Here is a 26,536-nt window from a genome sequence, read left to right on the forward strand (position 1 = left end):
GGAGCGTTTATCTGACAAATCGGTAATGTGCATACTAGCACATTATGGCATCAACCACCTGGGGCCTGTTAAGGGGAGGGGGGGATATTTAATACCACCCAAAGGGGTTGAAAAGTCAGAACATTTTTTTAGCTTAATGCATTCTATGCATTAAGCTAAAAAGCCTGTGTGAAGCTGCGCCTCTAATATTTACCTGAGCCCCCTCTATCCAGGTATGTTCACAAGTGCTTCAGCCCTCCAGACTGTCTCCTGATTGGCTGGGACACAGCAGCGGCGCCATTGGCTCTCGCTGCTGTCAAATTCAGCCAATCGGGAGAGGGGGCAGGGCTGAACGGCATGTCTAAATACTGGTACACGGAGCTGCAGCTCGGCTCAGGTGCCCCAATAGGAAGCGGCTTGCTGTAGGGGCACTCAACAGGAGGGAGGAGCCAGGAGCTCCAGCCAGGGACCCGAGAAGAGGAACCGGGCTGCTCTGTGCAAAACCAACTGCACAGAGCTGGTAAATATAACGTGTTTTAATTAAAAAAGAAAAAAAAAAAAGGCACTTTACATCACTTAAGTTCAACCAAACAGAATCCACTCTGCTAAATTCATGCCAGATGAACTTTTTCTTTTTTATATATGCATTGCCACCTTTTTAGAATTGATGCATTGGGGGAGATTTACTGAATCTGGTGCAGCTGTTCATAGTAACCAGTCTGCTTCAAAATTCAGCTTGTTCAATTTAAGCTTTGACCAGAAGCCCTTGTTGACATTGACTGTGGCTTTGAAATCGTGTGACTTAAAATCGCACAGTTTCATAGCCGCAAGCCAGGGAGACTTGGAAGATGTCTATGCAAGTCGCACCGGAAGTTGCCGATGATAGTGCAAGAACTACTTCAAATTTGTGTTCCTGCAAAGTCAGTGTCGCACTGATTTTAACAGTGCAAATGCTGGCAATAGGATGCGATTTTACCTGTCATGGCATATGTCGCTCCAATGTGAACAAGGGCTTAATGCCTAGTAGCTGACTGACTGGTTTGCTAGGCACAGCTGTGCCAGATTTTGTGCTCCCAGTTTAGTTAATCATCCTCATTTTGTCATTTGCTAAAAAAAAATTGGGTAGCTTACTTTTTTCTTTTTCTCCTAGGTCTCCCCTGTTTTTGTGCTTAGTGTAACTTCTGTCAAATTGGGCATGCATATTTCATGCCTACATTTCCATCCGTAGGGTGGCTGTTTCCCTGCGGGGCCCCTGTGGAGCAAAACCCTGCTTTGCCAAAGCTAACCTTACCTGCATGGTCCAGCCAAGACTGTGTACACACTGCTGCCGATGCTCCGTGTGCAGACTGCAGATGCCTGCCTTTAGAACTGGTCCCTTTTACTCGAAGGGCTTTGTTTGTGAGATGGGCACCAACAGGGATCATGGGAAATGTGAACATGAGGCTACATAGCCAAACATATACTTTACACTAAATGGAAAAAATATTGCAGTGAGGGCTTATTACCTTACATCCCTACTGCAGTTTAGGCCGTAACTGCTTACATAAAAGGTGCACAGGGCTTTGAATTGCTACTGCACATCTTCAAGCCATTCTAAACTCCCTGATGGAAGTCGTGTGACCTGTGAAGTGGCGCATAGGGTATAGCCTGGGTGATGTCAGACGCGGACCAGAAATGGTGTTGAGCAGTCCTGGCAGTTTTCTACTATGCGTGTGTTTTTATGATATGCTGGTCTGTTTGTATAAATGTAAGTGCGCTTTTAGAAAATAAATGCTTGGGGTTTTGAGAGCCGGTTCACACTGAGGCGACACGACTCCTTACTACTTCGGGGGCGACTTGTGCATTACCATGCACCACGACTTCGGAGCGACTTGCAGGGACTTCACATAATGGAAGTCTATGCAAGTCGCTCCGATGTCACCCTGAAGTAGCACAGGACCCTTTTTTTCTAAGTCGGAGCGACTTGTGTCGCTCCTATTAGAACGGGTCCTGTAGCGGTCAATGGACCGCGGGGGAGCGCGACTTGTCAGCCTGACAAGTGTGAACCGACTCTAACACGATGGAGGTTTTGTTTTGACATGCATGTAGCTAGCGATATTTAGATGCCATTCACAATGAAGTGTAGCGTTTTTGGAGCATTATTTTTAAAGTGTTTGCAGCTTGTTACAATCATTTTTTTTTTTTTTTTTTGAAGTGCATATCAGGTGTTTTTGCTTAGCCAATAGAAAGCACTATAGGGAGAAGAGGGAGAGTAAATAGGAGTGGAGAGCTGCTATCTGAGCAGAAAACGCTCAAGTCAGGCGTTTCTATTAAGGTCTATGGGACCGAAAATGTTTGTCTGCCAAAAAGAAGCTTGTGTACTTAAGTGACAGGCGTTTTGCTTTAGGTGATAGAACAATCATGTGAACAGGGGCTTTTAAAATTAATTGGATTTGGCTTGAACGTTTTTAGAGCTTCAAGGAGAAAAATCGCTCTGATGTGAAGGGTGCCTTAAACTGGCCTGGCAAGCGCTCTACAAGCCCTAAAGCAGGGGTCTCCAAACTATGGCCTTCCAGCTGTTGCAGAACCACACCCCATGAGGCATTATAAAGTTTAAATTCAGACATGACTAGGCATGATGGGACTTGTAGTTTCTGAACAACTGGAGGGCCATAGTTTGGAGATCCCTGCCCTAAACTAAACACACCCAAAAATCCTGTCATCTAAGTAGAGGAAGGAGATATCTGGTGTAAAGCAGCCCTGTGAAAGTATAATAGTGCTGTATGACCTTCCTATATACAGCATCTCAAAAAATTATATCAAATTTATATTTCAGTCATTAAATTCAAAAAGTGAAACACTTATTATAGATTCATTCCACACAGTGATATATTTCAAGCATTTCTTTTTAAAGTGGTCGTTAAGCCACTATCTGATCTTTTTACCATCCCCTCTGTTAGATTTCCTGTGTCCTAGTGCCTGTGCTAATATATAAATATATAATTCTGCATAAATGGTCTAGTGGCAAGGACAACCATTGTTCTCTGGAAAAAAGACACGAGAAGGAGGCAGCTATGGTCTGAACGGTGCAGGCAACGCTTCACCTACACTACATCTACTCTTCTTCCTTAGCTGCACAAAAAAAAAAAAAAACCCTGTTTGGAGCAGTTGTTGTGTGTGTTTTTTTTTTTTTTTTTTTTTCTTTTTTGTTTTTTTTTTGCAGGGCACACACTTCAGGGGCTTATAGGTAGGATAGGAGTATGTTACAACATATGTGGGACTTGTCATTAAGATGCAAATATTTTTACCCGAGAAATTCTGAGAAATCTTTTTTCTTCATTGAAGGGCACAGCTCCTGATATTCTTACCTATTGGGTTATAATGCCCCCCACAGGAGTAGGACCCTAGGCAGAAAAAAAGCCTGGCTATGCCTATGGGCAGACCCAGGAGATATTCTCCCTCTCTGCTATAGGTACTCAGGTTCTTCTTTCTTTCTTCTTTCTTCTTCTTTCTTCTTCTTTCTTCTTCTTTCTTCTTCTTTCTTCTTCTTTCTTCTTTCTTCTTCTTTCTTCTTTCTTCTTTCTTCTTTCTTCTTCTTTCTTCTTTCTTCTTCTTTCTTCTTTCTTCTTCTTTCTTCTTTCTTCTTCTTTCTTCTTTTCTTTTGATTTCTCCTGTGAGATCTACAATCAACTGCTGGACTGGGCGATGGACTGGATAATCTAAATCCAGTGGTCACCCCAGCCTGGCCAGTGAACACCTGCAGATGGGGACTGGCCTGCGAGTTAAACTCCTCGCGAGTTTGCATACAACAGGGTCTCAGCCTGAGTCGCAGCTTTCAGCCCCCGATTTAGATGGCGAGGGGTTCGGTCTGAAGCTGTGCCCATCCGGTTCCTGTTATGGTGAGTAGCAGCGGTGCCCTCCGGGTCCCAACCATCCATCGATGCACAGGCGGCAGTCCTGGAGTCCTTGGTGTCCCCGGTGGAGGTGGCTTTTGGGTGACGGGCTAGCAAAAAGCAACCCCTGTCTCATCAGATCCTGAATCTGATTAGGCAGCTGCTGATGTGGGTCACCCTGCTGGGTCTGCAACCACGCACCCAGAATGCTCTTGCATTGAGGATCATTCCTCCACGTCTGCAACCGCGCATGGAAAGGCGCTGGTGGAAGCACTTATTGTATCTGTGTGTTGAGACCTTGAAGATGGAGAACGCAGCTGCCACGGAGGCGCAGTTTCCCTTTGGCACTCAGAAGCCATCCAGAGCGACAAAGGGATTTCCTTTCCCCGCCTATTTTAACAGAATTGTCACTAAAGAGTGGGGACAACCAAAGCGTCCCTTTGGGGTCCCGAAGCGCCATACTAGGTGTTAGCCTTATAAGGAGTCCCTTATTAAGTGGATTGTTCTACCTGTGGGGGCCTGCAATATGTACACTCTGGCTGGTTCAGCACTGAGACCGGTATTCATCATTGCCCTGATGTTGCAAACTCTGATCAAATGGACTAAGCTTTTATGCTGCGACCTGGAGGGACAACCGCTCCCCCCCCCCCCCGCCTTTGCTGAACTGGCAGACCAGCTGGTCCAGGGGCTGCTGTTTCTGTGATGCCTCTCTGGATACGGCTTCCCTAGTGGTTTTGTTTTCGGCAGTGGTCCTTCGGCGTGTCTTTTTGCTCAAATGCTGGTCTGCGGACCAGACTTCTAAAAAGGCTTTGAATGATCTTCTCTTTCAAGGAGATCGCCTGTTTGGAGCTACCCTGGATGACTTCCCAAAAGGTCTCACTGTAGGGTGTGTGTGTGTGTAAGGGAGAAGAGTACCTTTCTTCCGCAGGCCACTAAGAGCCAGGAAACTCGTCGTAGACATGGGCCTTCCTTCTCGGCATAAGTTTTTTTTTTTTTTTTTTTTCCTCCTCCTTTTGTCCCTCAGGGTCGACTGACGAGGGCTAGAAGTCTTTCAGGGGCTGCCTCTAGAGGATCCAAATGAACCTGGTCTGGCAAACCTGGGCTTCTCCAAATGCGCAACAACGCTCTTTCAGCATAAAGGTGTGCCCTAACCTCTATCCGGGGTTGGGGGGACGTCTTCGCTGGTTTCCAGACCAATGGACTTCCCTGGTACAAGACAAGTGGGTCCTCAAAGTCATTCGGTCTGGTTACAAGATCGTGTTTCGCTCTTGTCCCCCCCCCGGCAAGGTTCTTTCAATTTGGGGCGGTACAAGACTTGTTGCTTCAAAGGGTGATAGTCCCGAGTTCGGAATGTTTTCAAGGTTTTTACTCAAAACGTGTTTACAGTTCCCAGGAGGAAGGCAAAGTGCGTCCAATCCTAGACTTCTAGGTGCAAACTGCTTTTTGCGGGTGCAGGAGTTCAGAATGGCGTTCATTCGCACGGTGGTGGCATCCCTGTGTCAGTGAGATTTCCTTGCTTCGAACGACATAAAGAATGCCTACCTTTACATCCCAATATGTGCCAGCCACCAGCACTTTCTCCGCTTTTCCATGGGAGAGGAGCATTATCATTTTGTGGCGTTACCCTTTGGTCTCCCCTCCACTCCTTCACAAGCGTTACCCTTTGGTCTCCTCTCCACTCCTTCACAAAAGTGTTAGCCCCGTCGCTAGCTTTGTTACGCCAACGGGGGATCGCGGTCCTGCGCTACTTTGGACACTTTCCTTCTGCGACTGGAGTCTCCTACTGTTCTGGTGGTAAACCTGGAGATCCCAATACAGACTCTGTGGGACTTCGGCTGGTTTCTGAGTTTTCAGAAGTCTGCGCTGGTTCCTTCCACAACGTTTGACTATCTGGGCTGACTCTGCTTTAGGCAGAGTGCTCCTTCCTCTGGACAAACTCCAGAAATTGCTGGCTGCAATTCTTCTCCTGCTGTCTGGCATCCCTCCGGACTTGCATGTGGATGCTGGGCCTGATGGTGTCCACCTTCCTGGTGGTTCCTTTTGCACGGGAGATCCTGGCCCCATGGGACAAGACTCCAGTCTCTGGACAAACAGATCGGGCTAAGTCGGTTAACTAAAGAGTCCCTGATGTGGTAACTTTGTTCTCGGCACTTCGGCTGGGCAAATCCTTCCTCCCCTTGTATTGGACAGTGGTCACGGCGGACTACCGATCAATGTCTTGGAACTCTGAGTGATCAGACTGTGCCTGGACCATTGGATGGATAGTTTTCAGGGTTATCCAGTGCACATTCAATCGGCCGTAGCTTATGTCAATCATCAAGGGGGCACAAAGTGTCCTGGCTGCTCTGGCAGGCGAATGACAGCTCCGTCTCCGCTCTTTGTGCACAGGGGGGGCTGTCAGATCCCCGCTCTTCTCTATGGGGAGATTGGATGAGAACGGACCGCCTGTCCGGATTTCACACAGGATCGTATAGCAGCGGGTGTCAGCGGTGATGTCTCCTCTGACATCCGCTGCTCCATAGGGCTGCATGGAAGCATCTGATCTGGTCCGCCTGAAAAACTGAGAATCGGATTGGAAAGCCCACGTGAAAGGGGCCTTATAGAACATTCTACTGCACTGGTGACAATGTTGGAAACTTTTTTTTTTTTTTTTTTTCAGTGTTTTATCGTTCAGAAAAAAGTAAACCCAGAGGTAATTAAATGCGACCAAAAGAAAGCTCCATTTTTGTGAACAAAATACTAAACATTTAGTTTGGGTAAAGTGTTGCATGACCGCGCAGTTGTCATTCAAAGTGCGACAGCACTGAAAGGTGAAAATTGGCCTATGCAGAAAGGGGGTAAAACTGCCCAGTATTGAGTTGGTTAAAGAGGGGGCCGGGAGATGCAAAGGACAGATGGAAAAGTGGACCTAGCGCAAACCTTAGCGAGCTCAGATTGAAGTAAAATTTGTGAATGATGGCAAAAGAATTGAACATGAACAGGGAAACAGTGCGGTAGATTCTAACGGAACATTTGGGAATGAGAATTTTCCACAAAGATGGTGCCTGTAATTTTGACAGAAGATAGGAAAGTATGTAGTCTTTGAATTTCATCCAATCTTTTGAAGAATGCAAAGGTTTTTGGTATGGTTATTACTGGTGATGAATCGTGGGGTTTGCAGTATGATCTGGAAACCGCCAAAGCATGCTGTGGAAAACAAAGACTTCGCTTCACACAAAAAAAGCCCATGTCTCATTCAAAACCATGCTGGTTTGGGTTTTTTTTTTATTACAAGTTCATAGATAATGGTACAAACCGTATTGTTGCTTAAAAATTATGAAAAGGTGACAATCTATTTCAGAACTCTGGCCTGACAAGTGGATTTTTGACTATAACCATTTGCCTGCACGTGATGGTTAAGTGTTTGAGTTCCTGGCCCAGAAATCATTCCTAAACTTGACCAACCACCTTATTCCACTGACTTGGCACCCTGTGACTTTTTTGATTGGTTTTCCAAAATTAAAAAATTCCTTAAGGACACATTTGATATTCTGGACATCGGGTGTGCCGCAACAAAGATAACCGCGCTGCGTTCTGGGGAAAATCTAGGAATGTTTCCATGCCAGTTTTCTAGAAAAGTAGTGCGTCTCTTCACAAGCAGACTACTTTGAATGTGACAACAGTTGCTAGTGTTTTTAGGTAAGCAAACCTTTTAAGTCCATTCCGGAAATTAAATGTAATGCTACTTTGATTTGATTTACGGTGCCATTATGTGGTGCGACTTTGGGGCCAAGCCACACTCTAAGTTGCAGGAACCTTTTCCAAAATTGCACTCGTACTGAGTTGCATTATTTAGAATGGGCACCATTTATAAAAAAACAATGATTTCCCTTGTCATGGGATTCTGTGTGACTCAAGTCACGCTAGTGTGAACCAGTCCTAAAAGCTGTAGTTGGCTCAAGCTCCCCATGACATTTTTTAATTTTCTTGACCGATAGGGGTGGATTTTTTTTTTTTTTTTTTTATGCATCCGGAGTCTGATCTGAGGTCTACATAGCAACACCAAACATGAATGTCTGTGTGCAGTGTTTTGAAAGTTTCTTTCATAACACGTTTAATGTTTGTTCCTAAATTTTACCACTCTATTTCTTAGTAATTGGGACCTAAATTAGATCTAAATTCCCAGCAGCAATTGGTGGTGGTAGTCATTATGGGCCATGTATAAGAATAAATATGTATGTAAATATGAAGTGGTGGCGCTGCTTATAAAGTGCAAATAGGTATATATAAATATATAAAATGAAAAAAATAATAAAATGTAGAAACACAGATGTGATTGAGGAATAAAAATATAAATATAAATGGTGGATATGTAAATAATACCACAATATAGTGAAAATCCAACATAAAATGGTATTGGGAATGAGTTAATAAGGAATATATGAAAAAATATAAAAAATATAATAATAAAATGAAGTAAAATATAAATAACCACCAGAGTGCGTAGTATAAAGTGCAAAGTACTACAATATATATATCTCTTAGTATATACCTAAAATAATAATATCAGCATGTGGCAATAAAATGGTAAGAAAATAACTTGAAATAATACATAGACAATAGTATAATATAAAAAAGTGTGCAAAAAGTGCAACAATAAAATTGGGTGTGCGGGAAACTTTTCCAAAAAAATGAATAAAGTGCGGGAAACTATTTTTACAAAGTGCAGCAAGAAGTGATGTGATCTAAATTCATGTGATAAATAGTCCGTATAATAATAAAGGTGCAAACAATATTATGGGCAAGCTCAATGTGCAAAGAAATATGAACTCCAAGGTAGAAATAAGAAATGGTATTAGATCAGATCAGCTGTTAAGATAAGTCCATATATAGATGGTTGTGCCCCGAGGAGTGGTGAATGGATAAGTATCCAGCGGTGACCCCCAAGGTGGGTGACTGGCGAGTGGCGGGGAAACCTCTAGTAGAAAAACCTACTCACCAGATGTACCCACCCCACACAGGGGTATAGGGCAGGTACTGTGGAAATATCCTGTTGGTCCTGGCTCTGGGTAGTAGTTCCCTTCCTGGGGGAGGTGTAGTATAGGGTCCGCAGGGATATCCTAAAGTGAGATCCTATCCGATAGTAGGATATCCAACGATCCGTGGGGTGAACTGATATGGCCACTCAAAGGTATGTGGATGGAGGGATCATATAAATGGAAAAGAACTCGATAGTGTAATACCGTTTTTAAGGTTTATTCCTTCCAGCAGTAACATAAAAATGGGTACTCACATAGATAAAATCAGTAAACAGCGAGGTAGTGGCGTCCCGGAACGCAATGCGTTCCAACTGGAGACCGGAACCGGAAGTGACGTGACGGCGCTGTACGCGTTTCGTCATGTGACGTCTTCTGCAGCTACATGACGAAACGCGTACAGCGCCGTCACGTCACTTCCGGTTCCGGTCTCCAGTTGGAACGCATTGCGTTCCGGGACGCCACTACCTCGCTGTTTACTGATTTTATCTATGTGAGTACCCATTTTTATGTTACTGCTGGAAGGAATAAACCTTAAAAACGGTATTACACTATCGAGTTCTTTTCCATTTATATGATCCCTCCATCCACATACCTTTGAGTGGCCATATCAGTTCACCCCACGGATCGTTGGATATCCTACTATCGGATAGGATCTCACTTTAGGATATCCCTGCGGACCCTATACTACACCTCCCCCAGGAAGGGAACTACTACCCAGAGCCAGGACCAACAGGATATTTCCACAGTACCTGCCCTATACCCCTGTGTGGGGTGGGTACATCTGGTGAGTAGGTTTTTCTACTAGAGGTTTCCCCGCCACTCGCCAGTCACCCACCTTGGGGGTCACCGCTGGATACTTATCCATTCACCACTCCTCGGGGCACAACCATCTATATATGGACTTATCTTAACAGCTGATCTGATCTAATACCATTTCTTATTTCTACCTTGGAGTTCATATTTCTTTGCACATTGAGCTTGCCCATAATATTGTTTGCACCTTTATTATTATACGGACTATTTATCACATGAATTTAGATCACATCACTTCTTGCTGCACTTTGTAAAAATAGTTTCCCGCACTTTATTCATTTTTTTGGAAAAGTTTCCCGCACACCCAATTTTATTGTTGCACTTTTTGCACACTTTTTTATATTATACTATTGTCTATGTATTATTATTTCAAGTTATTTTCTTACCATTTTATTGCCACATGCTGATATTATTATTTTAGGTATATACTAAGAGATATATATATTGTAGTACTTTGCACTTTATACTACGCACTCTGGTGGTTATTTATATTTTACTTCATTTTATTATTATATTTTTTATATTTTTTCATATATTCCTTATTAACTCATTCCCAATACCATTTTATGTTGGATTTTCACTATATTGTGGTATTATTTACATATCCACCATTTATATTTATATTTTTATTCCTCAATCACATCTGTGTTTCTACATTTTATTATTTTTTTCATTTTATATATTTATATATACCTATTTGCACTTTATAAGCAGCGCCACCACTTCATATTTACATACATATTTATATAGCCTTTTTTGGCTATATTTTAAGTGAGGCTGCAGCTTACTTGTGCACGCATTTAATTTATCCTCTGACATCCTTAGCGCGGATTTATTTATATTCTATGTATAAGAATAAAATATGTGCAAAAGTATTTTTGTAGAGGACTCCTTTTTATCAACACTTTCACAGAATTTTTTTTTCTCTTGTTTTGCCTTGTCAAAAGCAGGCCTATAAACGAATCTAAGGATAAAAAAATTGCTTGTATTTTCTAAAGTGAAGTTTTCTTTTTTTAAGGATATACAAAAAAGTGCTCAGTACTCCCAAATGACTGCCACAGCGCTGCTTATTATGCCAAGTCACTGTTCTATTAGCCTTGTTATCGTGTGTAATTAGATTACTACAACTCTTTGGTATGAAGTAACCACAACGCCTTAAGACTTTTCCTTGCGTAACATATTGAACTATACTACAATAACGGACTTTACGTCCTTTTATGTCATATTTGTTTGAACCATAAACGGATGCTATGAATGTTGGTGAGGTGGGTGGAAACCCGACCATGAAACGTACTCTGTTCTATGGAACCTTTTTTTCATTAAAGTATAACTAAAGGCAACACTTTTTTTTTTTTTTTTTTTTCTTTTCTTTAGTTTTGGATAGTGGGGAGGGATTGGAACACTTAGTTTTTATGTGCCACTAGAGATTCATCCTCTTTTTCCTGTTTACCATTTATTAAAAGTAAAAATATTCCAAATTTCAGGTTGTCCCCAGAAAAGTAAGAGGAGAAATCTTCCAAAAAGGCACTAGTTCGGGTAACCCAGGGGTCCCCAAGGAATTCCTTTAATTTGCAGAGATTTCCCCTCACTTTCTGTTTGGTTATAGAGCAGGAAATGAAGGGATATCTCCGAAATGGGACATAGATGGTGGGGAAAAAAAAAAAAAAAAATCTGACAAGTTTACTACCCCTTCCTTACCTACCCACCCCTTAATGGGAAAAATAGTTTTGCCTATAGTTCTACTTTAACAATATGCCAGGGGAAACTCATGAAATGACTTTGTAAAGCACTAAAATGGCAATGGACTCCTTTTTTTTGGCTGCATTCGCACCAGTGAGCTGTGGTTTGGGCGCAGCAAGATTGTATTTACAGTTCCCATGTGGTTTTAGATACGATCCCATTGATGACTTTTAGACCGTGCCTAAGCCGCAGCTCACTGGTGTGCACCTGGCCATACGCGAAACAATTAGATAAACAAAACTATGTACCGTAATAAGGAAAAACATTAAGATGGTAGATCTAAAGTTGATTGTACAATTTTTAGCTCTACCATCAGATTGTATGCCCAGCTTAAATACTGATACACACTATTTGTTTGTTTTTTTTCGGTTCAATCCAGTAGTTCGAGCGAAAAATAGACTGCTGCAGACAGTCGCTGCACTAACGATCCGACGTTAGTACATCGATTTCCCCCCCCCCCCCCCTCCAAAACATTCCATTTAGCGTTCTCAGCCATTGGCTGGGAGACGGTCGGCCGCTTCTGTCTGGCTGGCATACATATGGGCTGAATGTCGGGTGTCTTATATTGAACCAGCCGATGGCCGGCATTCGGCCCGTGTGTGATTAAAATAGTTGCTGGGTTACTGCACAACATTCACTTTGCACTGCTTTTTTTATAGAAGCCAAAAGGGTTTTATTTAACACTACAAAATGCAGGATATCATTTTCTCCATCACGACCAAGCAGAAGGAATATTTGCTGGTTTGGAGCAGACGAATCAATATGATTTCTATTTGCTTTTTGATACAGCACATTGTTCCTGACCTATTGGTATTAATCATCAATAATTTAGGCCTCATGCACTCTGGACATTAAAAAAAGTCCAGTAGCTTTAGCTGTAGAATGCCAGGATAAAAAAAGCGAGTTTTGCGGCTTATTTGCATACATTCTTTATTTTTTCTGCAAAACTATATTCCCACAAAAGCTTTACGGCTCACTCTCGTAGAATAGCCGCGTTTTTTTCAGGGCAAAAACTTGTTATCTGGAACCCCCTGCCATTTGCTCCCCCCCCCCCCAATCTTTCCTTAGTGTCCTCCCACCTCACATAAGTGTCCAGGGCAGCTCCCCCCCCCAGTCATGAACCTGCAGCCAGTAAAGGAGCATGATGGGGGCTATCCTCCATGCTGTAGATTACAATCGTAAACGTTTTTTTGGAGACAAACCGAGCCGATAGGATTCCCTTCCCATGCTCTTCGGATTGTCAACTGTTTAGACTTTACAAAGTGTATGTGTATTGTAATATGAACATTTTCTATATCTGCACAAAATGTCCGTGTGTTTTGTTTTTGGTCAGAACATAGTGTAGCTGTATTAGAAGTGTATAGCACACCTGGCTATATTGTACTAGACCTACTCTTGTAAAAGTTCTGAGTTGAGTGCATCATGGGTTCAATTTGTACTCTGGACCTACCTCTGTATGCCAGACAGCATTTTTGTCAGGTGATTTGCAAACACGTGAGGCTATTGGGGAAAAAAAGGCATTGAGATCTTGTGAGTCATTTACTGTACGGCAACTTCCTCTTATGTCATCTCTTGTGGATATAGCTGACAGACAGACATCAGGTACTTCATTGCTGCATTTCTGTAAGGCGAGCCAAGCTGAAGGTAAGGCAGCAGCTGCTGCTTCGTGTATTCTGATGATCTTTCTATTTAGCACCAACAGTCAGGGAACTTCTTTTTTTTACTGTTAAGTGGAAGCAACACTGAGCTTCTTGTGTATGCTTTTCTTAGATGTGCAAAGCTTTTCGTCTCCTAATTCTTCCACTTGTGATCCTAACTAGACAGTACATACATCTTGTTAGCTGAATCTAAACGTGTCTTGCTTTAGAAGCAAAAACAAAATTGATTTCTCAAGTGCAGTTTTACAGATTGTTAACCTTTTTCCATACTAGCGTTTTTTGTTTGGTTCAGGTTTACTTTAGAACAGGTGTTGTATGTTGAACTTGGTGTAGGGGTTGGTTTTCAATTTTGTATGGAATTTATTTTTTTTTTGGATGGCTGGATGTTGTAATGAAGTGGTTGTCCGTAGGTGAAAAAACTTCTGAAAGCCTTTAAATTTGTACTTGAGTGTACAGCTGTTCCCTGGAGCATATCAACCATCCGTACTCCAACCACTGCTGTCCATGCTGCAGATGTGGTGCAATTGTAATGGACTGCCACCAACAGCCGGTGGGTACATACTGAATTACCTTGTATCAAAAAGTTGACAATATTGTCTTATTGGTTGTTTGTAGCCCCTTTTTTTTTTTTTTTTTTTTTTTTTTTTTTTTTTTTTGGAGGTTTGCATTGCATCTGCACCTAAAGTGTCAGTTACAGCTATTCTATAAACTAAAGTATGCAGATTCTAGAGTCGGGTAGTGCTATAATGGAAGGCTACTATTAATGCTGCTAATGGTAAGGCTCCATTTCAAAGATAAGATCGAAGAACATTATACTGTGGATAAGGGTTCAATAGTGTAGTGTTGGTCTTCTGATGGGATATGCATAGCACACAACGTACTTACTGGCAAACGATTCTGGTCTTTAAGACCAGTGGTTCTTGAGCAATGGGTATATGGGTTCCAATGGTATAGTTTACACCAGGGCAGTGTGTTCAGTGTTTTTCAGTTCCAGAAAAAAAAGTCCATGCTTCACTTTTTTCCCCCTGCATCAAAGCACCGGACACCAGTACAGTGGAAAGGGAAAAAAATGCATTTGCCTTTTAATCAACCACCTTGTCCTTGGCAACAGAAAGGGGACTGATTTCACTGCTGGTTGGCTTGCACTGTTTTGTGCAACCATGAAAATGTATTTACCTTCAAGAGAAGATATAGATGGGTATAATTTTCCTGAAGATAAATACAGTTTGATAGTTGCAAAGTGAAATATGTGATTTGCCCCTTCTCCAATTTTTAACTAAATTTTAAAACCTAAAGGAAAATTCAGTTATGCCCCAGTTGGTTATTTACACCGCAACTTTTTTTCATTTTGTCAGATTTATTAACTCCGACGTAAAAGTATTCTGGACTAGGATGGATGCGAGAGCTATTCCATACTTCAGACCTCATCATAATGGTTAATTGGTAATCCATGCACTGCACTTTGTAGAGTGGATCTCCTAACCACTCCAGGTTTTATTAATTCACTCTCGAATAAGGAATTCCTTCAGTTCATCCAATTTTGCATTAGAAAAATCTATGCTGAGAAATGCAGTGGATGCCACCTCTAGGGCTGCAACTAACGATTATTTTTATAATCGATTAGTTGGCCGATTTTATTGTTTTGATCGGATAAAAACCTCAAAAAAAAAAAAAAAAGTTGGTGTATAATTTAGTTAATAATCTTGAATATCTATATGCAGTGGTAAATATAAATATCCAGCTATATAGCTGGATATTCCAATCTGAGACAGATATGTATTAGAGGTTTAAATGTGGTACGTATCAGACTCTGAGATTAATATTTTTAAAGACCTAAAACACTGTTTTGTGAATTTTCAGACCGGATTGGTATAGAATATTCATGATGGACCCCCCCTATTAATAGGCAGGTAGCTGGATACAAGCTCCCTGTGCCTGCTGTCACTTATGCTGGCCATACACAAACTAAATTTTTTTTAGAAAATTTTTAAGAACATTCATCCGATTTTTCTAACCATTAGTGGGGTCTATTCGGTGTTGTCAACCACAGTGACCGGAAATTTTGAAGGAGCAGAATAGAAAACTTCTTGATTAAACAAATCTTCAAATAGTGCATGTGGTTTTTGCTCAGAAGTTTTATATTCATTTTAAAATGTAAAGTTAAAAGCAAGTGGAATTTTCAATCACTCGTCCATTCAACAAATATACAAATTTTTGTACAAATATAGATGCAAATATTTTTGTCCAAAAATCCAATACATGTATGGGCAGCAGAAGACCTTTAGTAGCAGCAGTATGCTTTTTTTTTTTTTTTTTTATCCCGTCATGATGGGGTTAACAAAAAATAACATTTTTATATTCTAGTACTAAAAGCTGAGACTTTTTTTTTTCCATTTCATGGATATAATTTAAATATAATGTACAATACTAGTTAACTTTTACTTTAAATGTAATTTGTAATGCCTTACATCACCTCTAGTCTATCGGCCTCCACCTTCTCTGGATTCAGATGCTGATCTTCCCAGCACAGAGCCCTTAAAGTGATTGTAAACGTTGGAATTTTTCTTTTTAAAAACAATCTTGTCATACTTATCCTTTCTGTGTAATGATTTTTCAGAGCAGCACTGATTCTCCTTCTAGCCCTTCCTGCCTTCAAAATGCTCCTATAGGAAGCAGCAAATTATAGTACTGTATATAGTGTCCCTATAGCAAGGTAAAAAAAACCTCTGCCTTTAGAATCACTTGGTTCCTTCTCTTGCCCAGGACTACATTTCCCATGAGGCATTGCTCCTCACATTCACAAGTTTTCTGCCATCTACATACATGTATGGACGGTGTACTGAGCTGTATGTGCGTTGCACTGTATTTTCTGCTATGTAAACAAATAATGCATTCTGTATGCAGGACAACTAATTGGCTGACCGATTACGAAAATAGTTGAGAACTATTTTCATAGATTAGTTGTCGATTAATCGTTTCAGCCCTAGCCACCTCCTAAGATATTATTTGTGCGGCTGTCTGTGGCCTCAAGACTTTTGAATGACTGGCCTGTAAATGTGCACGTCAGAAAAGTCAAAATTGAGGCTTTTTTTTTTTTTTTTTCTGCATACTTGGATTGCGTTGCTGACTCTAGGGGGATCAACCCAGCAACTAGCATTTTTAAGAGGTCAGAAATGTTACCCTTAATGCCAATCTCATGACCAGTATACAGTGTATTTATAGCCACTTTTTTTTATGAGATCTGGGGAGATTTCCCGAATTCCTGTTCAGATATGCATGAGAAATTTGAAAAAATCTCTACAAAGTAAATTTTTTTTCTTTGTCCAGTTGTCCCCATTAAAAGATGGTAATGGAAGGTGTAAATTTGTCAGCGCAACAAGAGGTAAGGTAATTACCTCCTTGTTCTGGTGATCGCTGTACACATTTGGATCTCCCATCTCCTTCTCTGTTTAGGTCAGCAGGACAAGTGGAGAGGGTGTGTCTACATATCAGGGACATAGAGCAATAAAAACCTGACATGGGTTCTAAACATTGTAAGTAAGATCCCCAAGTTGTCACATTTGAGATTGATTTCATATGTAAGGGAGCATTGCTTTGTCATGTTGGTAACTAAACAGATTTTCAATTCTATTTTGTAGCTCTGAAACAGAGAATGGGGCTGAGGAAAAGAGAGCAGCAAAGCCATATGCCGCCCCTCAAGTCCTGATCAGTGAGGCTGAAGTGATTGAAATCCGGGAAAAACCTCCCCTGACCAGGTAAACTGCTGCTGTTTTTTTGGATTTCTCCTGTAATTCTGTTGACATTTGCTAAAGTGTTTTTTTGCGTTGACTTGAAGGGATTGTAAAGGCAGAATTTTTTTTTTTTTTTTTCCGTTTATCTTCATGCAGTGGGGGTCTTAGTGGGGCCCTACGCGGTCCTCGGAGATGCAGAGTCTGCAGCGTTCCTGCGGTGTCTGTGCGGGGCACTCTCCTCGGGTCTCCTGTGCAGTGTAGGAGATGCCGGCCCGGCGTTATCCTCCGCCCTCAGAGGAAGAAGTGGAGCCTGTCTTAGACTGATGGGCTGCAGGCAACACTACAACCGATCTTCCCAAGCTCACAAACCTCAGAATTGATGCACAACGTGTATGTAGCCAAATTGTGCATCAGTTTAGAGAGAACTTGTCTGTATCAACTCAGACTTGTGTAATCTCTCCGTTGACGGCCAAGGATTACAGGCACAGGGGTAGCAAATACACAGAATAGACTTTGCTAACTAAGAGGCAGTTTGATTCTAAATATGTCACTAGAAGTTTGTCATGCTGTGTATAGTGAACATCACCATACAGTGGCTGTCAAGTATACACTTTTAAAACCATTATGTAACAGAGTTCCTGAGTGTACTGCTGTTCACACATGGCTGTAAATTGTGGGGGGGGAAATCTTGAATGATGCACATTCTGATTACCCTCTCGAGGAATAGCCTGTATTACCAAGTCATTTTAAGTTTTTGGAGCTGTGATTTGGCTTGATTGGTCATGCAACACTGTACCCAAATAAATGTTTCTTTCGTTCACTGACGGACACAGCTCCTTATCTTGACAGTTGGGTTATGCTGCCCCCTACAGGAGTAGGACACTTGGCAGGAAAAAAACTTGACTATGCCTATGGGGCAGTCCTGGGGGGGGGGGGGGGGGGGTTTACATTCCCACACAGCTATAGGCATTTATATTTTTGTTTTCTGCTTAGTCAGGAGTAAGGGCCTAGTTCCTTACTGGGATCTCTGGTCCTATCAATTCTTTTTTTCTTTTCCTTTTTTAATTGGATTTTTTCCTATCTTTATTTTTTCCTGTGAGAATCTACTATTAACTGCTGAACTAGGTCGGTGGACTGGATGATTTAGATCCAGAGGGTCTCTTCCCCCCCCCCCCCCCCACCCCAGCCCTGTCCTCGGTTGGCCGCGACATAGCCCCACTGGACATGGGCTGGCCTGCTGGACATGGGCTGGCCTGCAAGGTAAACTTCTCGTGGGGACACATATGACCTGGCCTCGGCCTGAGTTGCAGCATTCCTCCTGGCCCGACAGCCACCCTCATTCCGATGGAGCGGTTGTCTGTCAGGTGTGATGCCCACCCTGTGCCTGGTATGGTAGGTAGCTGCCCCCCCTCTACCGCTGGAGTAGATGTAGAAAAAAAAAAATTGGAAAAAGGGTTTTATTTAATTTGTTATAAAACATATGCTAAAAGAGAGTGAACACCCCTAAAATTGCTCCTTTTTAGAAATTAAAGTGCAATGACGGCTTGTATTGACAGGTAAAACATGGAGCTTGGCAATGGCGGACTAGATACAGAACGGTATTAATGTACAGGTCATACACAGTAGGGGTTAAAATACAGGTCAGAGACTGCATTGAGGAGATGTGTAGAATAGGCATGTGAAGGGGAAAAAATATCCCACTCCTGCATACCCTCACCATCAATCTGCTGGTAATCTCTTCTTTCACTTATCTTTATAAATTCTCACTTCCTGTCTTTCATTCGTTGGAGAGAAGATTAAGTAAGGCCCCGTTCACATACAAGCGACGCTACTTCGCACCGCGACCTCGGAGCGGCCGCCACGGACTTCATAACATTGAAGTCTATGGCGGTCGCCTCCAGGTCGCCCCAAAGAAGCTCCGGACCCTTTTTCTAAGTCGGAGCGACTTGTGTCGCTCCTATTAGAACGAGTCCGCAGCTTCCCTATGGAAGGCGACCTGTGAGGCGACCAGGTCGCCTTAGTGTGAACGGGGGCTTAGGCTTTTGTGAACATTAGGTGTTTACATTTTTGAACACTGTGATAGGTCATTACAAGGTACTGAACCGATCTGATCGAATCTGTACATAATGTCTGCGATCTGAGCCTTTCATGGATTCACTGTTTTATAAACACCACTCACCAGAAATACATGAGCATGTTGTCCCCATTAACACTAGCGCGACTTGTCAGGCGACTTGGTCGCCTGACAAGTCGCGGTGGGTCACCTGCCATTGATTAGCACAGGACCCTTTCTAATAGGAGCGACACAAGTCGCTCCGACTTAGAAAAAGGGTCCTGTACTACTTTGGGGCGACTTGCATTGACTTCAATGATATGAAGTCCGTTCATGTCGCGCTGTGCACTGCGACTTCACAGGTCGCCCCGGCAAGTCGTGTCGCCCCTGTGTGAATGGGCTCTAAGTATTGCTTTGGGTAGCAAAGTGGTTAATTACACAATTTGTGATAAATGATCGATTTTGAGTAGGTCACTTTAATTGCATTGCAAGCATTTGACATCCCCAGGATGGAGTTTTTTTTCTAATACTGTAGCATAAGTCCCGGTTCACACTAGGGCGACCTGGTCGCCTCACAGGTCGCCGTAGGTCGTCTCCCATAGGGAAGCTGCGGACCCGTTCTAATAGGAGCGACACAAGTCGCTCCGACTTAGAAAAAGGGTCCGGAGCTTCTTTGGGGCGACCAGGAGGCGACCGCCATAGACTTCAATGTTATGAAGTCCGTGGCGGCCGCTCCGAGGTCGTGGCGCGAAGTAGCGTCGCTCGTATGTGAACAGGCACTAAGCCCCCATTCACACTGGGGCGACGCTACTTCGCACCGCGACCTCCGAGGTCGCGGTGCGAGCAGCGCGCCGCTACCTCGGAGCGGCCACCACGGACTTCGTAACATTGAAGTCTATGGCGGTCGCCTCCTGGTCGCCCCAAAGAAGCTCCGGACCCTTTTTCTGAGTCGGAGCGACTTGTGTCGCTCCTATCAGAACGAGTCCGCAGCTTCCCTATGGGAGGCGACCTGCGGCGACCTGTGAGGCGACCAGGTTGCCTCACAGGTCGCCCCAGTGTGAACGGGGGCTAAGTTGAATGTGTGTTGTATATTTGTATATTTTTGTTGTTTTTAAACTGTCCATGGGGGGGGGGGGAGGGAGAGAATCTAATTTGTGCCCTATATTTTATTTTATTTTATTTTTTTTTATAGCAGCTCATGGCAGAATGTATTGTTTGTTTTTTTGCTAAAAGCTTCATTATATAGACAGTTTTAAGTAACCATTTTAGCCCTTTTGAACAAACTGAAATTTCTTCCATTTGCTGCAGATCACAATCTAGTTAAGTGAAAAATTGCACACCCTTTTGGATCTGCAGATCGCAAACATGCACAGCTGTCTTTTCAGCTTTCTCCAGAAGTAAGCACCATAACACACTTGCATGCACATTCTGCACTGCTCTAAAGGTAGTATATGCTTGCCTCTTTGCACAGCTGTACTCTATTGTTCAGGGCTGCTATGATCTCTAGTGTACATATGTTTGTAGGGGGGAACTTTTTGTACGGTTACAATTGGATTGGATTCCCTTTTTGTAAAAAAAAAAAAAAAAAATTTAAAAAGGGAATGTAAAAATACAATTTAAGATCTTGTTGTGGCCAGTTTCTCTGTAAGATGACCCTTTAACCCATTTGTCACTATTGGCTGGTTGGTGTACTTGTCCTTTGTTCTTTTCTACTCGCCTGTCACATGTCGAGGTCATAGGTGTCTTAACTGTTGGGTTCTTGGGGCAAACACGGCACAATTATTTTTTTCCAGCCATTTGCGGCTGGAAGCCATCCAGGGTCTCTTAAGGTGTTTTTTTTTTTGTTTTTTTTTTTTGTTTTTTTTCCTCAAGTGGAATAGTTAGTTTACATAATCACTGCCCACAAATCAGACTGTTACAAAAAAGGCAGGTGTCCTGTGGAAATGACTGTCAATTTCAAGCAAAGAAATCAAGTGATACCATGTTGCAGATCCAACCCCTCTGGGCCAGCTGTTTCCTAAATGGCTCTTAAAAGGACTCATCTATGTATGTAATAGGCTGTACAATCAGCTTGTTTATGAAATATTGATAGGCTTAAGGATGTGAATGTTTTCTCTGTTAAAGGTCAAAGACTTATGATTCCTCGTTAGCTCTCGACATGAAGAACGATCTGAAACTTGAACGGAAAAAATCTACTTCGAATCAGGTAAGACTCTGCTTGGTTCTGGGCGAGATCCCTCACTCAGCAATGGACATGTGTTGACACAATGGAAAAATGAATGGAAATGTCATATGACCAGAACAAATGTTTGTCTTCTAATCTTGTTTGCTGTTCCTCTCCTGTCAGATATATACTGCTGTGTTGTAAAGCTGATCTTCATCTTAAAGATTTATCCTCTGCTCCCCTTTAGCGGTGTCTGTTCTGGTCATCACCATTACTTTATAGTTGGAAATCATTCCTGACTTTAGACCTATATAAAAATGATATAGCAAGTGTTTTTTTTTTTTTTTTTTATTGAAAGCTGCTGAATGAATCTTGACTTGAAAAAATGAGAGCCACTGCTTTTATGCATGAAAGTGGTTGTAAAGGTAAGGTGTGTGTGTGTTTTTGTGCCTCAATAGCATCTGCATTATGGTAAAACGTTTAGTGCCCCCCTCTCAAATACTCACCTGAACCTGATTTCGGTCCAGCGCTGTGCACATCTGCAGCAGCTCTTTTCCCCTGTCTAGCAGGCTTGGTTTAGAGCAGCGGGAGCCACTGGCTCAAGCTGCTGTCAGTCAAAAGCTATGAGCAGAGCGTCAATAGATGCAGACAGCAAGGCTCGGGTTCGAGCACTCAGATTGGGCACTCATCAGGGGGAAGGAGCCAGGAGTGCTGGCAGGGGACCAGAGAAGAGAGGATCAGGCTGCTCTGTGCAAAACTATTACATACAGCAGGTATATATGACATGTTTGTTTTTTATTGAAGAAAAAAAAAATTAAAGCTTTAGAACTTTAAAAGGGACAATAATACAAATGCTACCACCCCCATTTTTTTTCTTTTTCTCTCTACTCTGTAAAAGGAAAAAATGCCTATTCTGAAGTCTGTCCAGTCACATGATCGCTCCAGTGTAGAGAAGAGATCTCTGACAACAGTTGCAGAGCCTATCCGGTGAGGTCACCCAAAGGCTTACTATGGGGCATTCATTGTCAGCTGTCCTTTTTTTTTTTTTTTTTTTTTAAACTGAAGCCACCGCTGGGAGCTGATCATATGACCGGAACAGAGTGACTTTATAAAGGGAAAGATGTGGTCCGGCCACATCTGAAGTATGCTGTCCAGTTCTGGGCACCGGTCCTCGGGAAGGATGTTCTTGAACTGGAGAGAGTCCAGAGAAGGACAACAAATATAATTAGAATGGAGAACATCGGCTATGAGGAGACTACAAGCACTGAACTTGTTCTCTCTGGAGAAGAGACGATTGAGGGGGGATATTATATCAATGTACAAATACTGTACTGGCAACCCTAGCATAAGGAACAAACTATTCAGAGAAAGGGAATACAATAAGACACGTGGCCACTCACTAAAACTAGAGGAAAAACAGTTTAACCTTAAAATACGTAAAGGGTTCTTCACTGTCAGAGCAGTAAGGATGTGGAATTCTCTTCCACAAGCAGTGGTATCGGCAGGGAGCATCAATGGTTTCTAAAAACTATTAGATGGGCACCTTTAGGACCCCAGCATACAAGGGTATACAATGTGCGGTTAACTGCACACACACACACATCATAGGTTGAACTGGATGGACTGATGTGGTTTTTTTTTTTATTCAACCTCAGTAACTATGTAACTATACTTATCCTATTCTGGAGTAGTTGATAAGAATGGGGGTAGTTTTTTTTTTTTTTTTTTTTTTTTTTTTTTTTTTTTTTTTTTTAGGCTTTGGTTTTGGCATAACTTCCACTTTAACCGGTTGCCGACCGCTGCACGACTATATACTGCGGCGGTCAGCCCCGGCCAGGCAGAGTGACGTATCGATACGTCACTCGCCTGTCTGCGAGCCTATTGCGGGCGGGCGCGCGCCCGCCGAGGCTCATTCACAGACAAGTCAGTGCGTGTGTCCGGCGGACTCGATGTCCGCCGGTCACACTACGATCGCTCCTGTGAAGGGAGAAAGGCGGAGCGGCTTATGTAAACAAGCCGCCCGTCATTCTCCCTGGTGTAAAAATGAAGATCTGACAGTTCTACTATGTAGAACCGTTGATCTTTGCTTTTACACCAATAGCCATGTCCCTGCACAGTTAGAAAGACGCCCCTAGGACACACTTAACCCCTCCCTGTCCAATAAAGTTAACCCCTTCCCTGCCAGTGTCATTTTTGCAGTAACAGTGCATATATATAGCACTGATTACTGCAGTAATGTCACTGGTACCCCCAAAAGTGTCAAAAATGTCAGTCAAGGGTCCGATCTGTCCGCCGCAATGTCGCAGTACCGCAAAAAAAATCGCAGATCGCCGCCATTACTTTTTAAAAAAAAAAAACACCAAAAATGACAATCTTTCCCTTTGTTAGTAAACGCGATAACTTTTGCGCAAACCAATCAAAATACGCTTTTTGCGATTTTTTTTTTTTTTTTTTTTTTTTTTTTTTTTTTTTTTTTTTTTTTTTTACCAAACATATGTAGCGTAAAACAATTTGGCCGAAAATGTTAAAAAATTTTGATTTTTACATTTTTTTGGGGGGGAATTTCATATAAAAAAAAGTGAAAAATATTGTTATTTTTGCAAAAATTACGCATTTTTTTGTTTATAGCGCATGATCAAAAAATCGCACAGGTGATCAAATACCACCAAAAGAAAGCTCTGTTTGTGGGAAAAAAAGGACGTGAAATTCGTTTAGGTACAGCGTCGCACGACCGCGCAATTGTCCGTCAAAGTCACGCAGTAAAAAATCGCAAAAAACCCCCTGGTCTTTTAGCAGCCAAATCCTCCGGGGCTTAAGTGGTTAAAATATAAGTAAGATTTTTTTGTAAGCCAAGACACATTGGCTTTCTGCTGTATATGGGATATTTTTAATCAACTCTATGGATTCTGTATGGACCCCAGCATTAACCTTTTTGAGTAATAAGTGGATGAGGCTGACAGGAGCCCAGCTGGGAGACACACACCTGCTGTATAACAGAAGGTTGCGCTATGCTCATTTGTTTGAGACTGCTCATGCAATACTGCAATGCACCTGAAGAGAGAATCTACAATTGGACAGAAAAGAAAATTGGGTTGCATTTTCCCATTTTAAAGCATTTGTTAATTTGCTGAGCACCCTAGCTGATAGGGGGCCATACATAGTTAAATTTTCTGGCTGATTAAAAAAAGAACAGATTTATTCACATATTTGAAGTGGATGGGGAAACCCTCCCTGCTTAGCTATTGTATTCTGCTAGCAGGAACCCCCTGCTGTCACAATACAAAGATCAACACTGCAACCTATTGCCTGCAGTACTGATCAAGTGGCCTTTATCCGAAAAGGTGTTTGAATAGAAGTCATTCTAATGATAGACATCTCTTCAATCTCAATGGCCACACATTGATTGAAATTCATCCAGTCCCTGCAGCCTGCCAAATTTCAATTCATATAGAAGGCCAGCTTTAGCACTAAAGTTAAAACCTATCTGAAAGTTTCAGTGTGATTACACAGTACAGGAAATGCTTCAGTTGGTTCTACTTGTTGGGCATGATTTGTTCTTCACTTTTTTATTTATTTATTTATTTTTTTTTTTTTTTGAAACATTCCAAAAATATGGCCTTATTTGACATGAATGCCGCTGCATATATGCAGCTGTGGATAGCAGTTTGATTGTGGAAGCATAACTTGTTAAAGTAGAACTAAAGGCAAAACCTTTGTCAGGTTTTTATTCTGTGCCTCTATAAGACCCGGTCCACGCTAGCGCAACTCGTCAGGCGACTTGTCAGCCTGACAAGTCGCGCTCCCTCGCGGTCCATTGACCGCTACAGCACCCGTTCTAATAGGAGCGACAAGTCGCTCCGACTTGGAAAAAGGGTCCTGTACTACTTCGGGGCGACCTCGGAGCGACTTGCATAGACTTCCATTATGTGAAGTTGTGGTGCATGGCAATGCACAAGTCGCCCCCGACGTAGTACAGAGTCGTGTCACCTTAGTGTGAACCGACTCTTAGGGAGAGTCACCCTCTCTATTTGTCCTGTCTTACTGTTCTCGCTGGAGAAAAGAAAATCCCAAATTGTGGGCTGTCCCCAGAACAGTAATAGAGGGGAATCTTCCAATGGGGACACTGGTTCTGGTGATAACCAGGGATTTCTTGAGGGATTTCCTTGTGCTTCCTGTTATGGCTATGGGACAAAAAGTGAAGGGAAGTCTCTCTAGTGGGACAAATATTGCAAAAAATTGACAGGGGTTATAACCCTCCCTTACTCTGTCCAAAATGTGGGGGAAAACTTTGCCTTCTGCTTAAATGTGCTGTATGTTGCTACAACTGACATTCTTTTGACTGTGCCTTTATTTGAAAAATAAAACCATCAAACTAGTTTAGTGTGTCCACAGGGTTGAATTGGTTTGGAAATCAAGCAGATCTGCACTTTTTTTTATTCTATTTTGACTTGTACACATGCACGTTTATCCAGTTTACATAGAATGCTACAAGTCCAAATCATGGTTTTATGGGTTCCTAAATTGTGTGGCTTTCTCAAGACAGTTCTGCGTGGAAATATTTAGGAGAATAAATGATTACAGGAAAATTAAATGGCAGTTTTAAACCTTTTACTATGAGGCATAGAAGGAACATGGTTTTAAAGCTGAAGTGTAACCATTATAAAACTCACTTGAGTTGGCTAACCTGTCTGTTTAAAAGATGCCCCATGTCATGCAGGGGAAATATTCACAGCAGGAAAAACAGTCTTCTGGTTTGGGGACTCATTGGGGATATTTTCACAGATGACCCAAAGCTAATAATCCCATACAGTGCCAGAAGTTCAAAGAAGAATAACCCTGCAGTGAATATTTTGAGCAGGATTTGGCTGACTGCACAAACTGGGACATTTTTTCATTACAGGCAAGTTGGCTAAACTTCAGCTTTAACACTTGCAGTTGGAAGCAGTAAAGGGGGAGGTTGCATTGCTTTTTTAGCACTCCTCACCCCCAAGTTGCAAAGGCAGCCACATAGGGGTATGCACAGCCTATGGCCATGATGCTTTGTATAGTGGCAAGGCAAAAATGATAACCCCTGTCTTGTTCAGGGAGCAATACTGGTAAGCCGTTAAGTGAATGGAGCATGGACTTTCAGGGGTTAACCGGTTTCAAAGATGTGACATAAGGTTTCCTCACTGCCTGTCAAATGCCCTCTGAAAAGCCATCTACTGTGGATCACTCTTCAAAGGGTGACGCTAGTGAAAATGAGACTGACAGTGCCTTTATGGAACTGTACACAAAAGTAGAATATGTTAAGGGCTTATGCACAGTGCAGCTCAAACTGCTTTTACAGGCATTTGAGCTTTAATTTCAGATTGAAAAAAACTTGCACATTTTTGGCTTTTTTTTTTTTTTTTTTTTTTTTTTTTTTTTTTTTTTACATGAGCCCTAAAAGTGTATTTGGCAATAGTATTGGTCTTGGTGATTTTGTTCTTTTGTTACTCTAGTCTAACTGTAATTTTTGTAAAACGC

The 26,536-nt window shown here is 42.2% G+C and overlaps 1 protein-coding gene across 2 annotated transcripts in view; it reads left to right on the forward strand.

The window, feature by feature from the left end:
• Positions 1–26,536, forward strand: part of GRAMD2B (GRAM domain containing 2B) — a 309,850-nt gene that overhangs the window by 233,293 nt on the left and 50,021 nt on the right. For both annotated transcript variants that reach the window (XM_082272826.1, XM_082272825.1), the window contains 2 exons: positions 16,719–16,835; positions 20,989–21,070. In XM_082272826.1, coding sequence (XP_082128952.1) covers positions 16,719–16,835; positions 20,989–21,070 — 199 coding nt within the window. The remainder of the gene's footprint in view (positions 1–16,718; positions 16,836–20,988; positions 21,071–26,536) is intronic.

The sequence above is a fragment of the Pelophylax lessonae genome, assembly GCF_965119305.1.
Source record: "Pelophylax lessonae genome assembly, chromosome: 1".
NCBI lineage: Eukaryota > Metazoa > Chordata > Amphibia > Anura > Ranidae > Pelophylax > Pelophylax lessonae.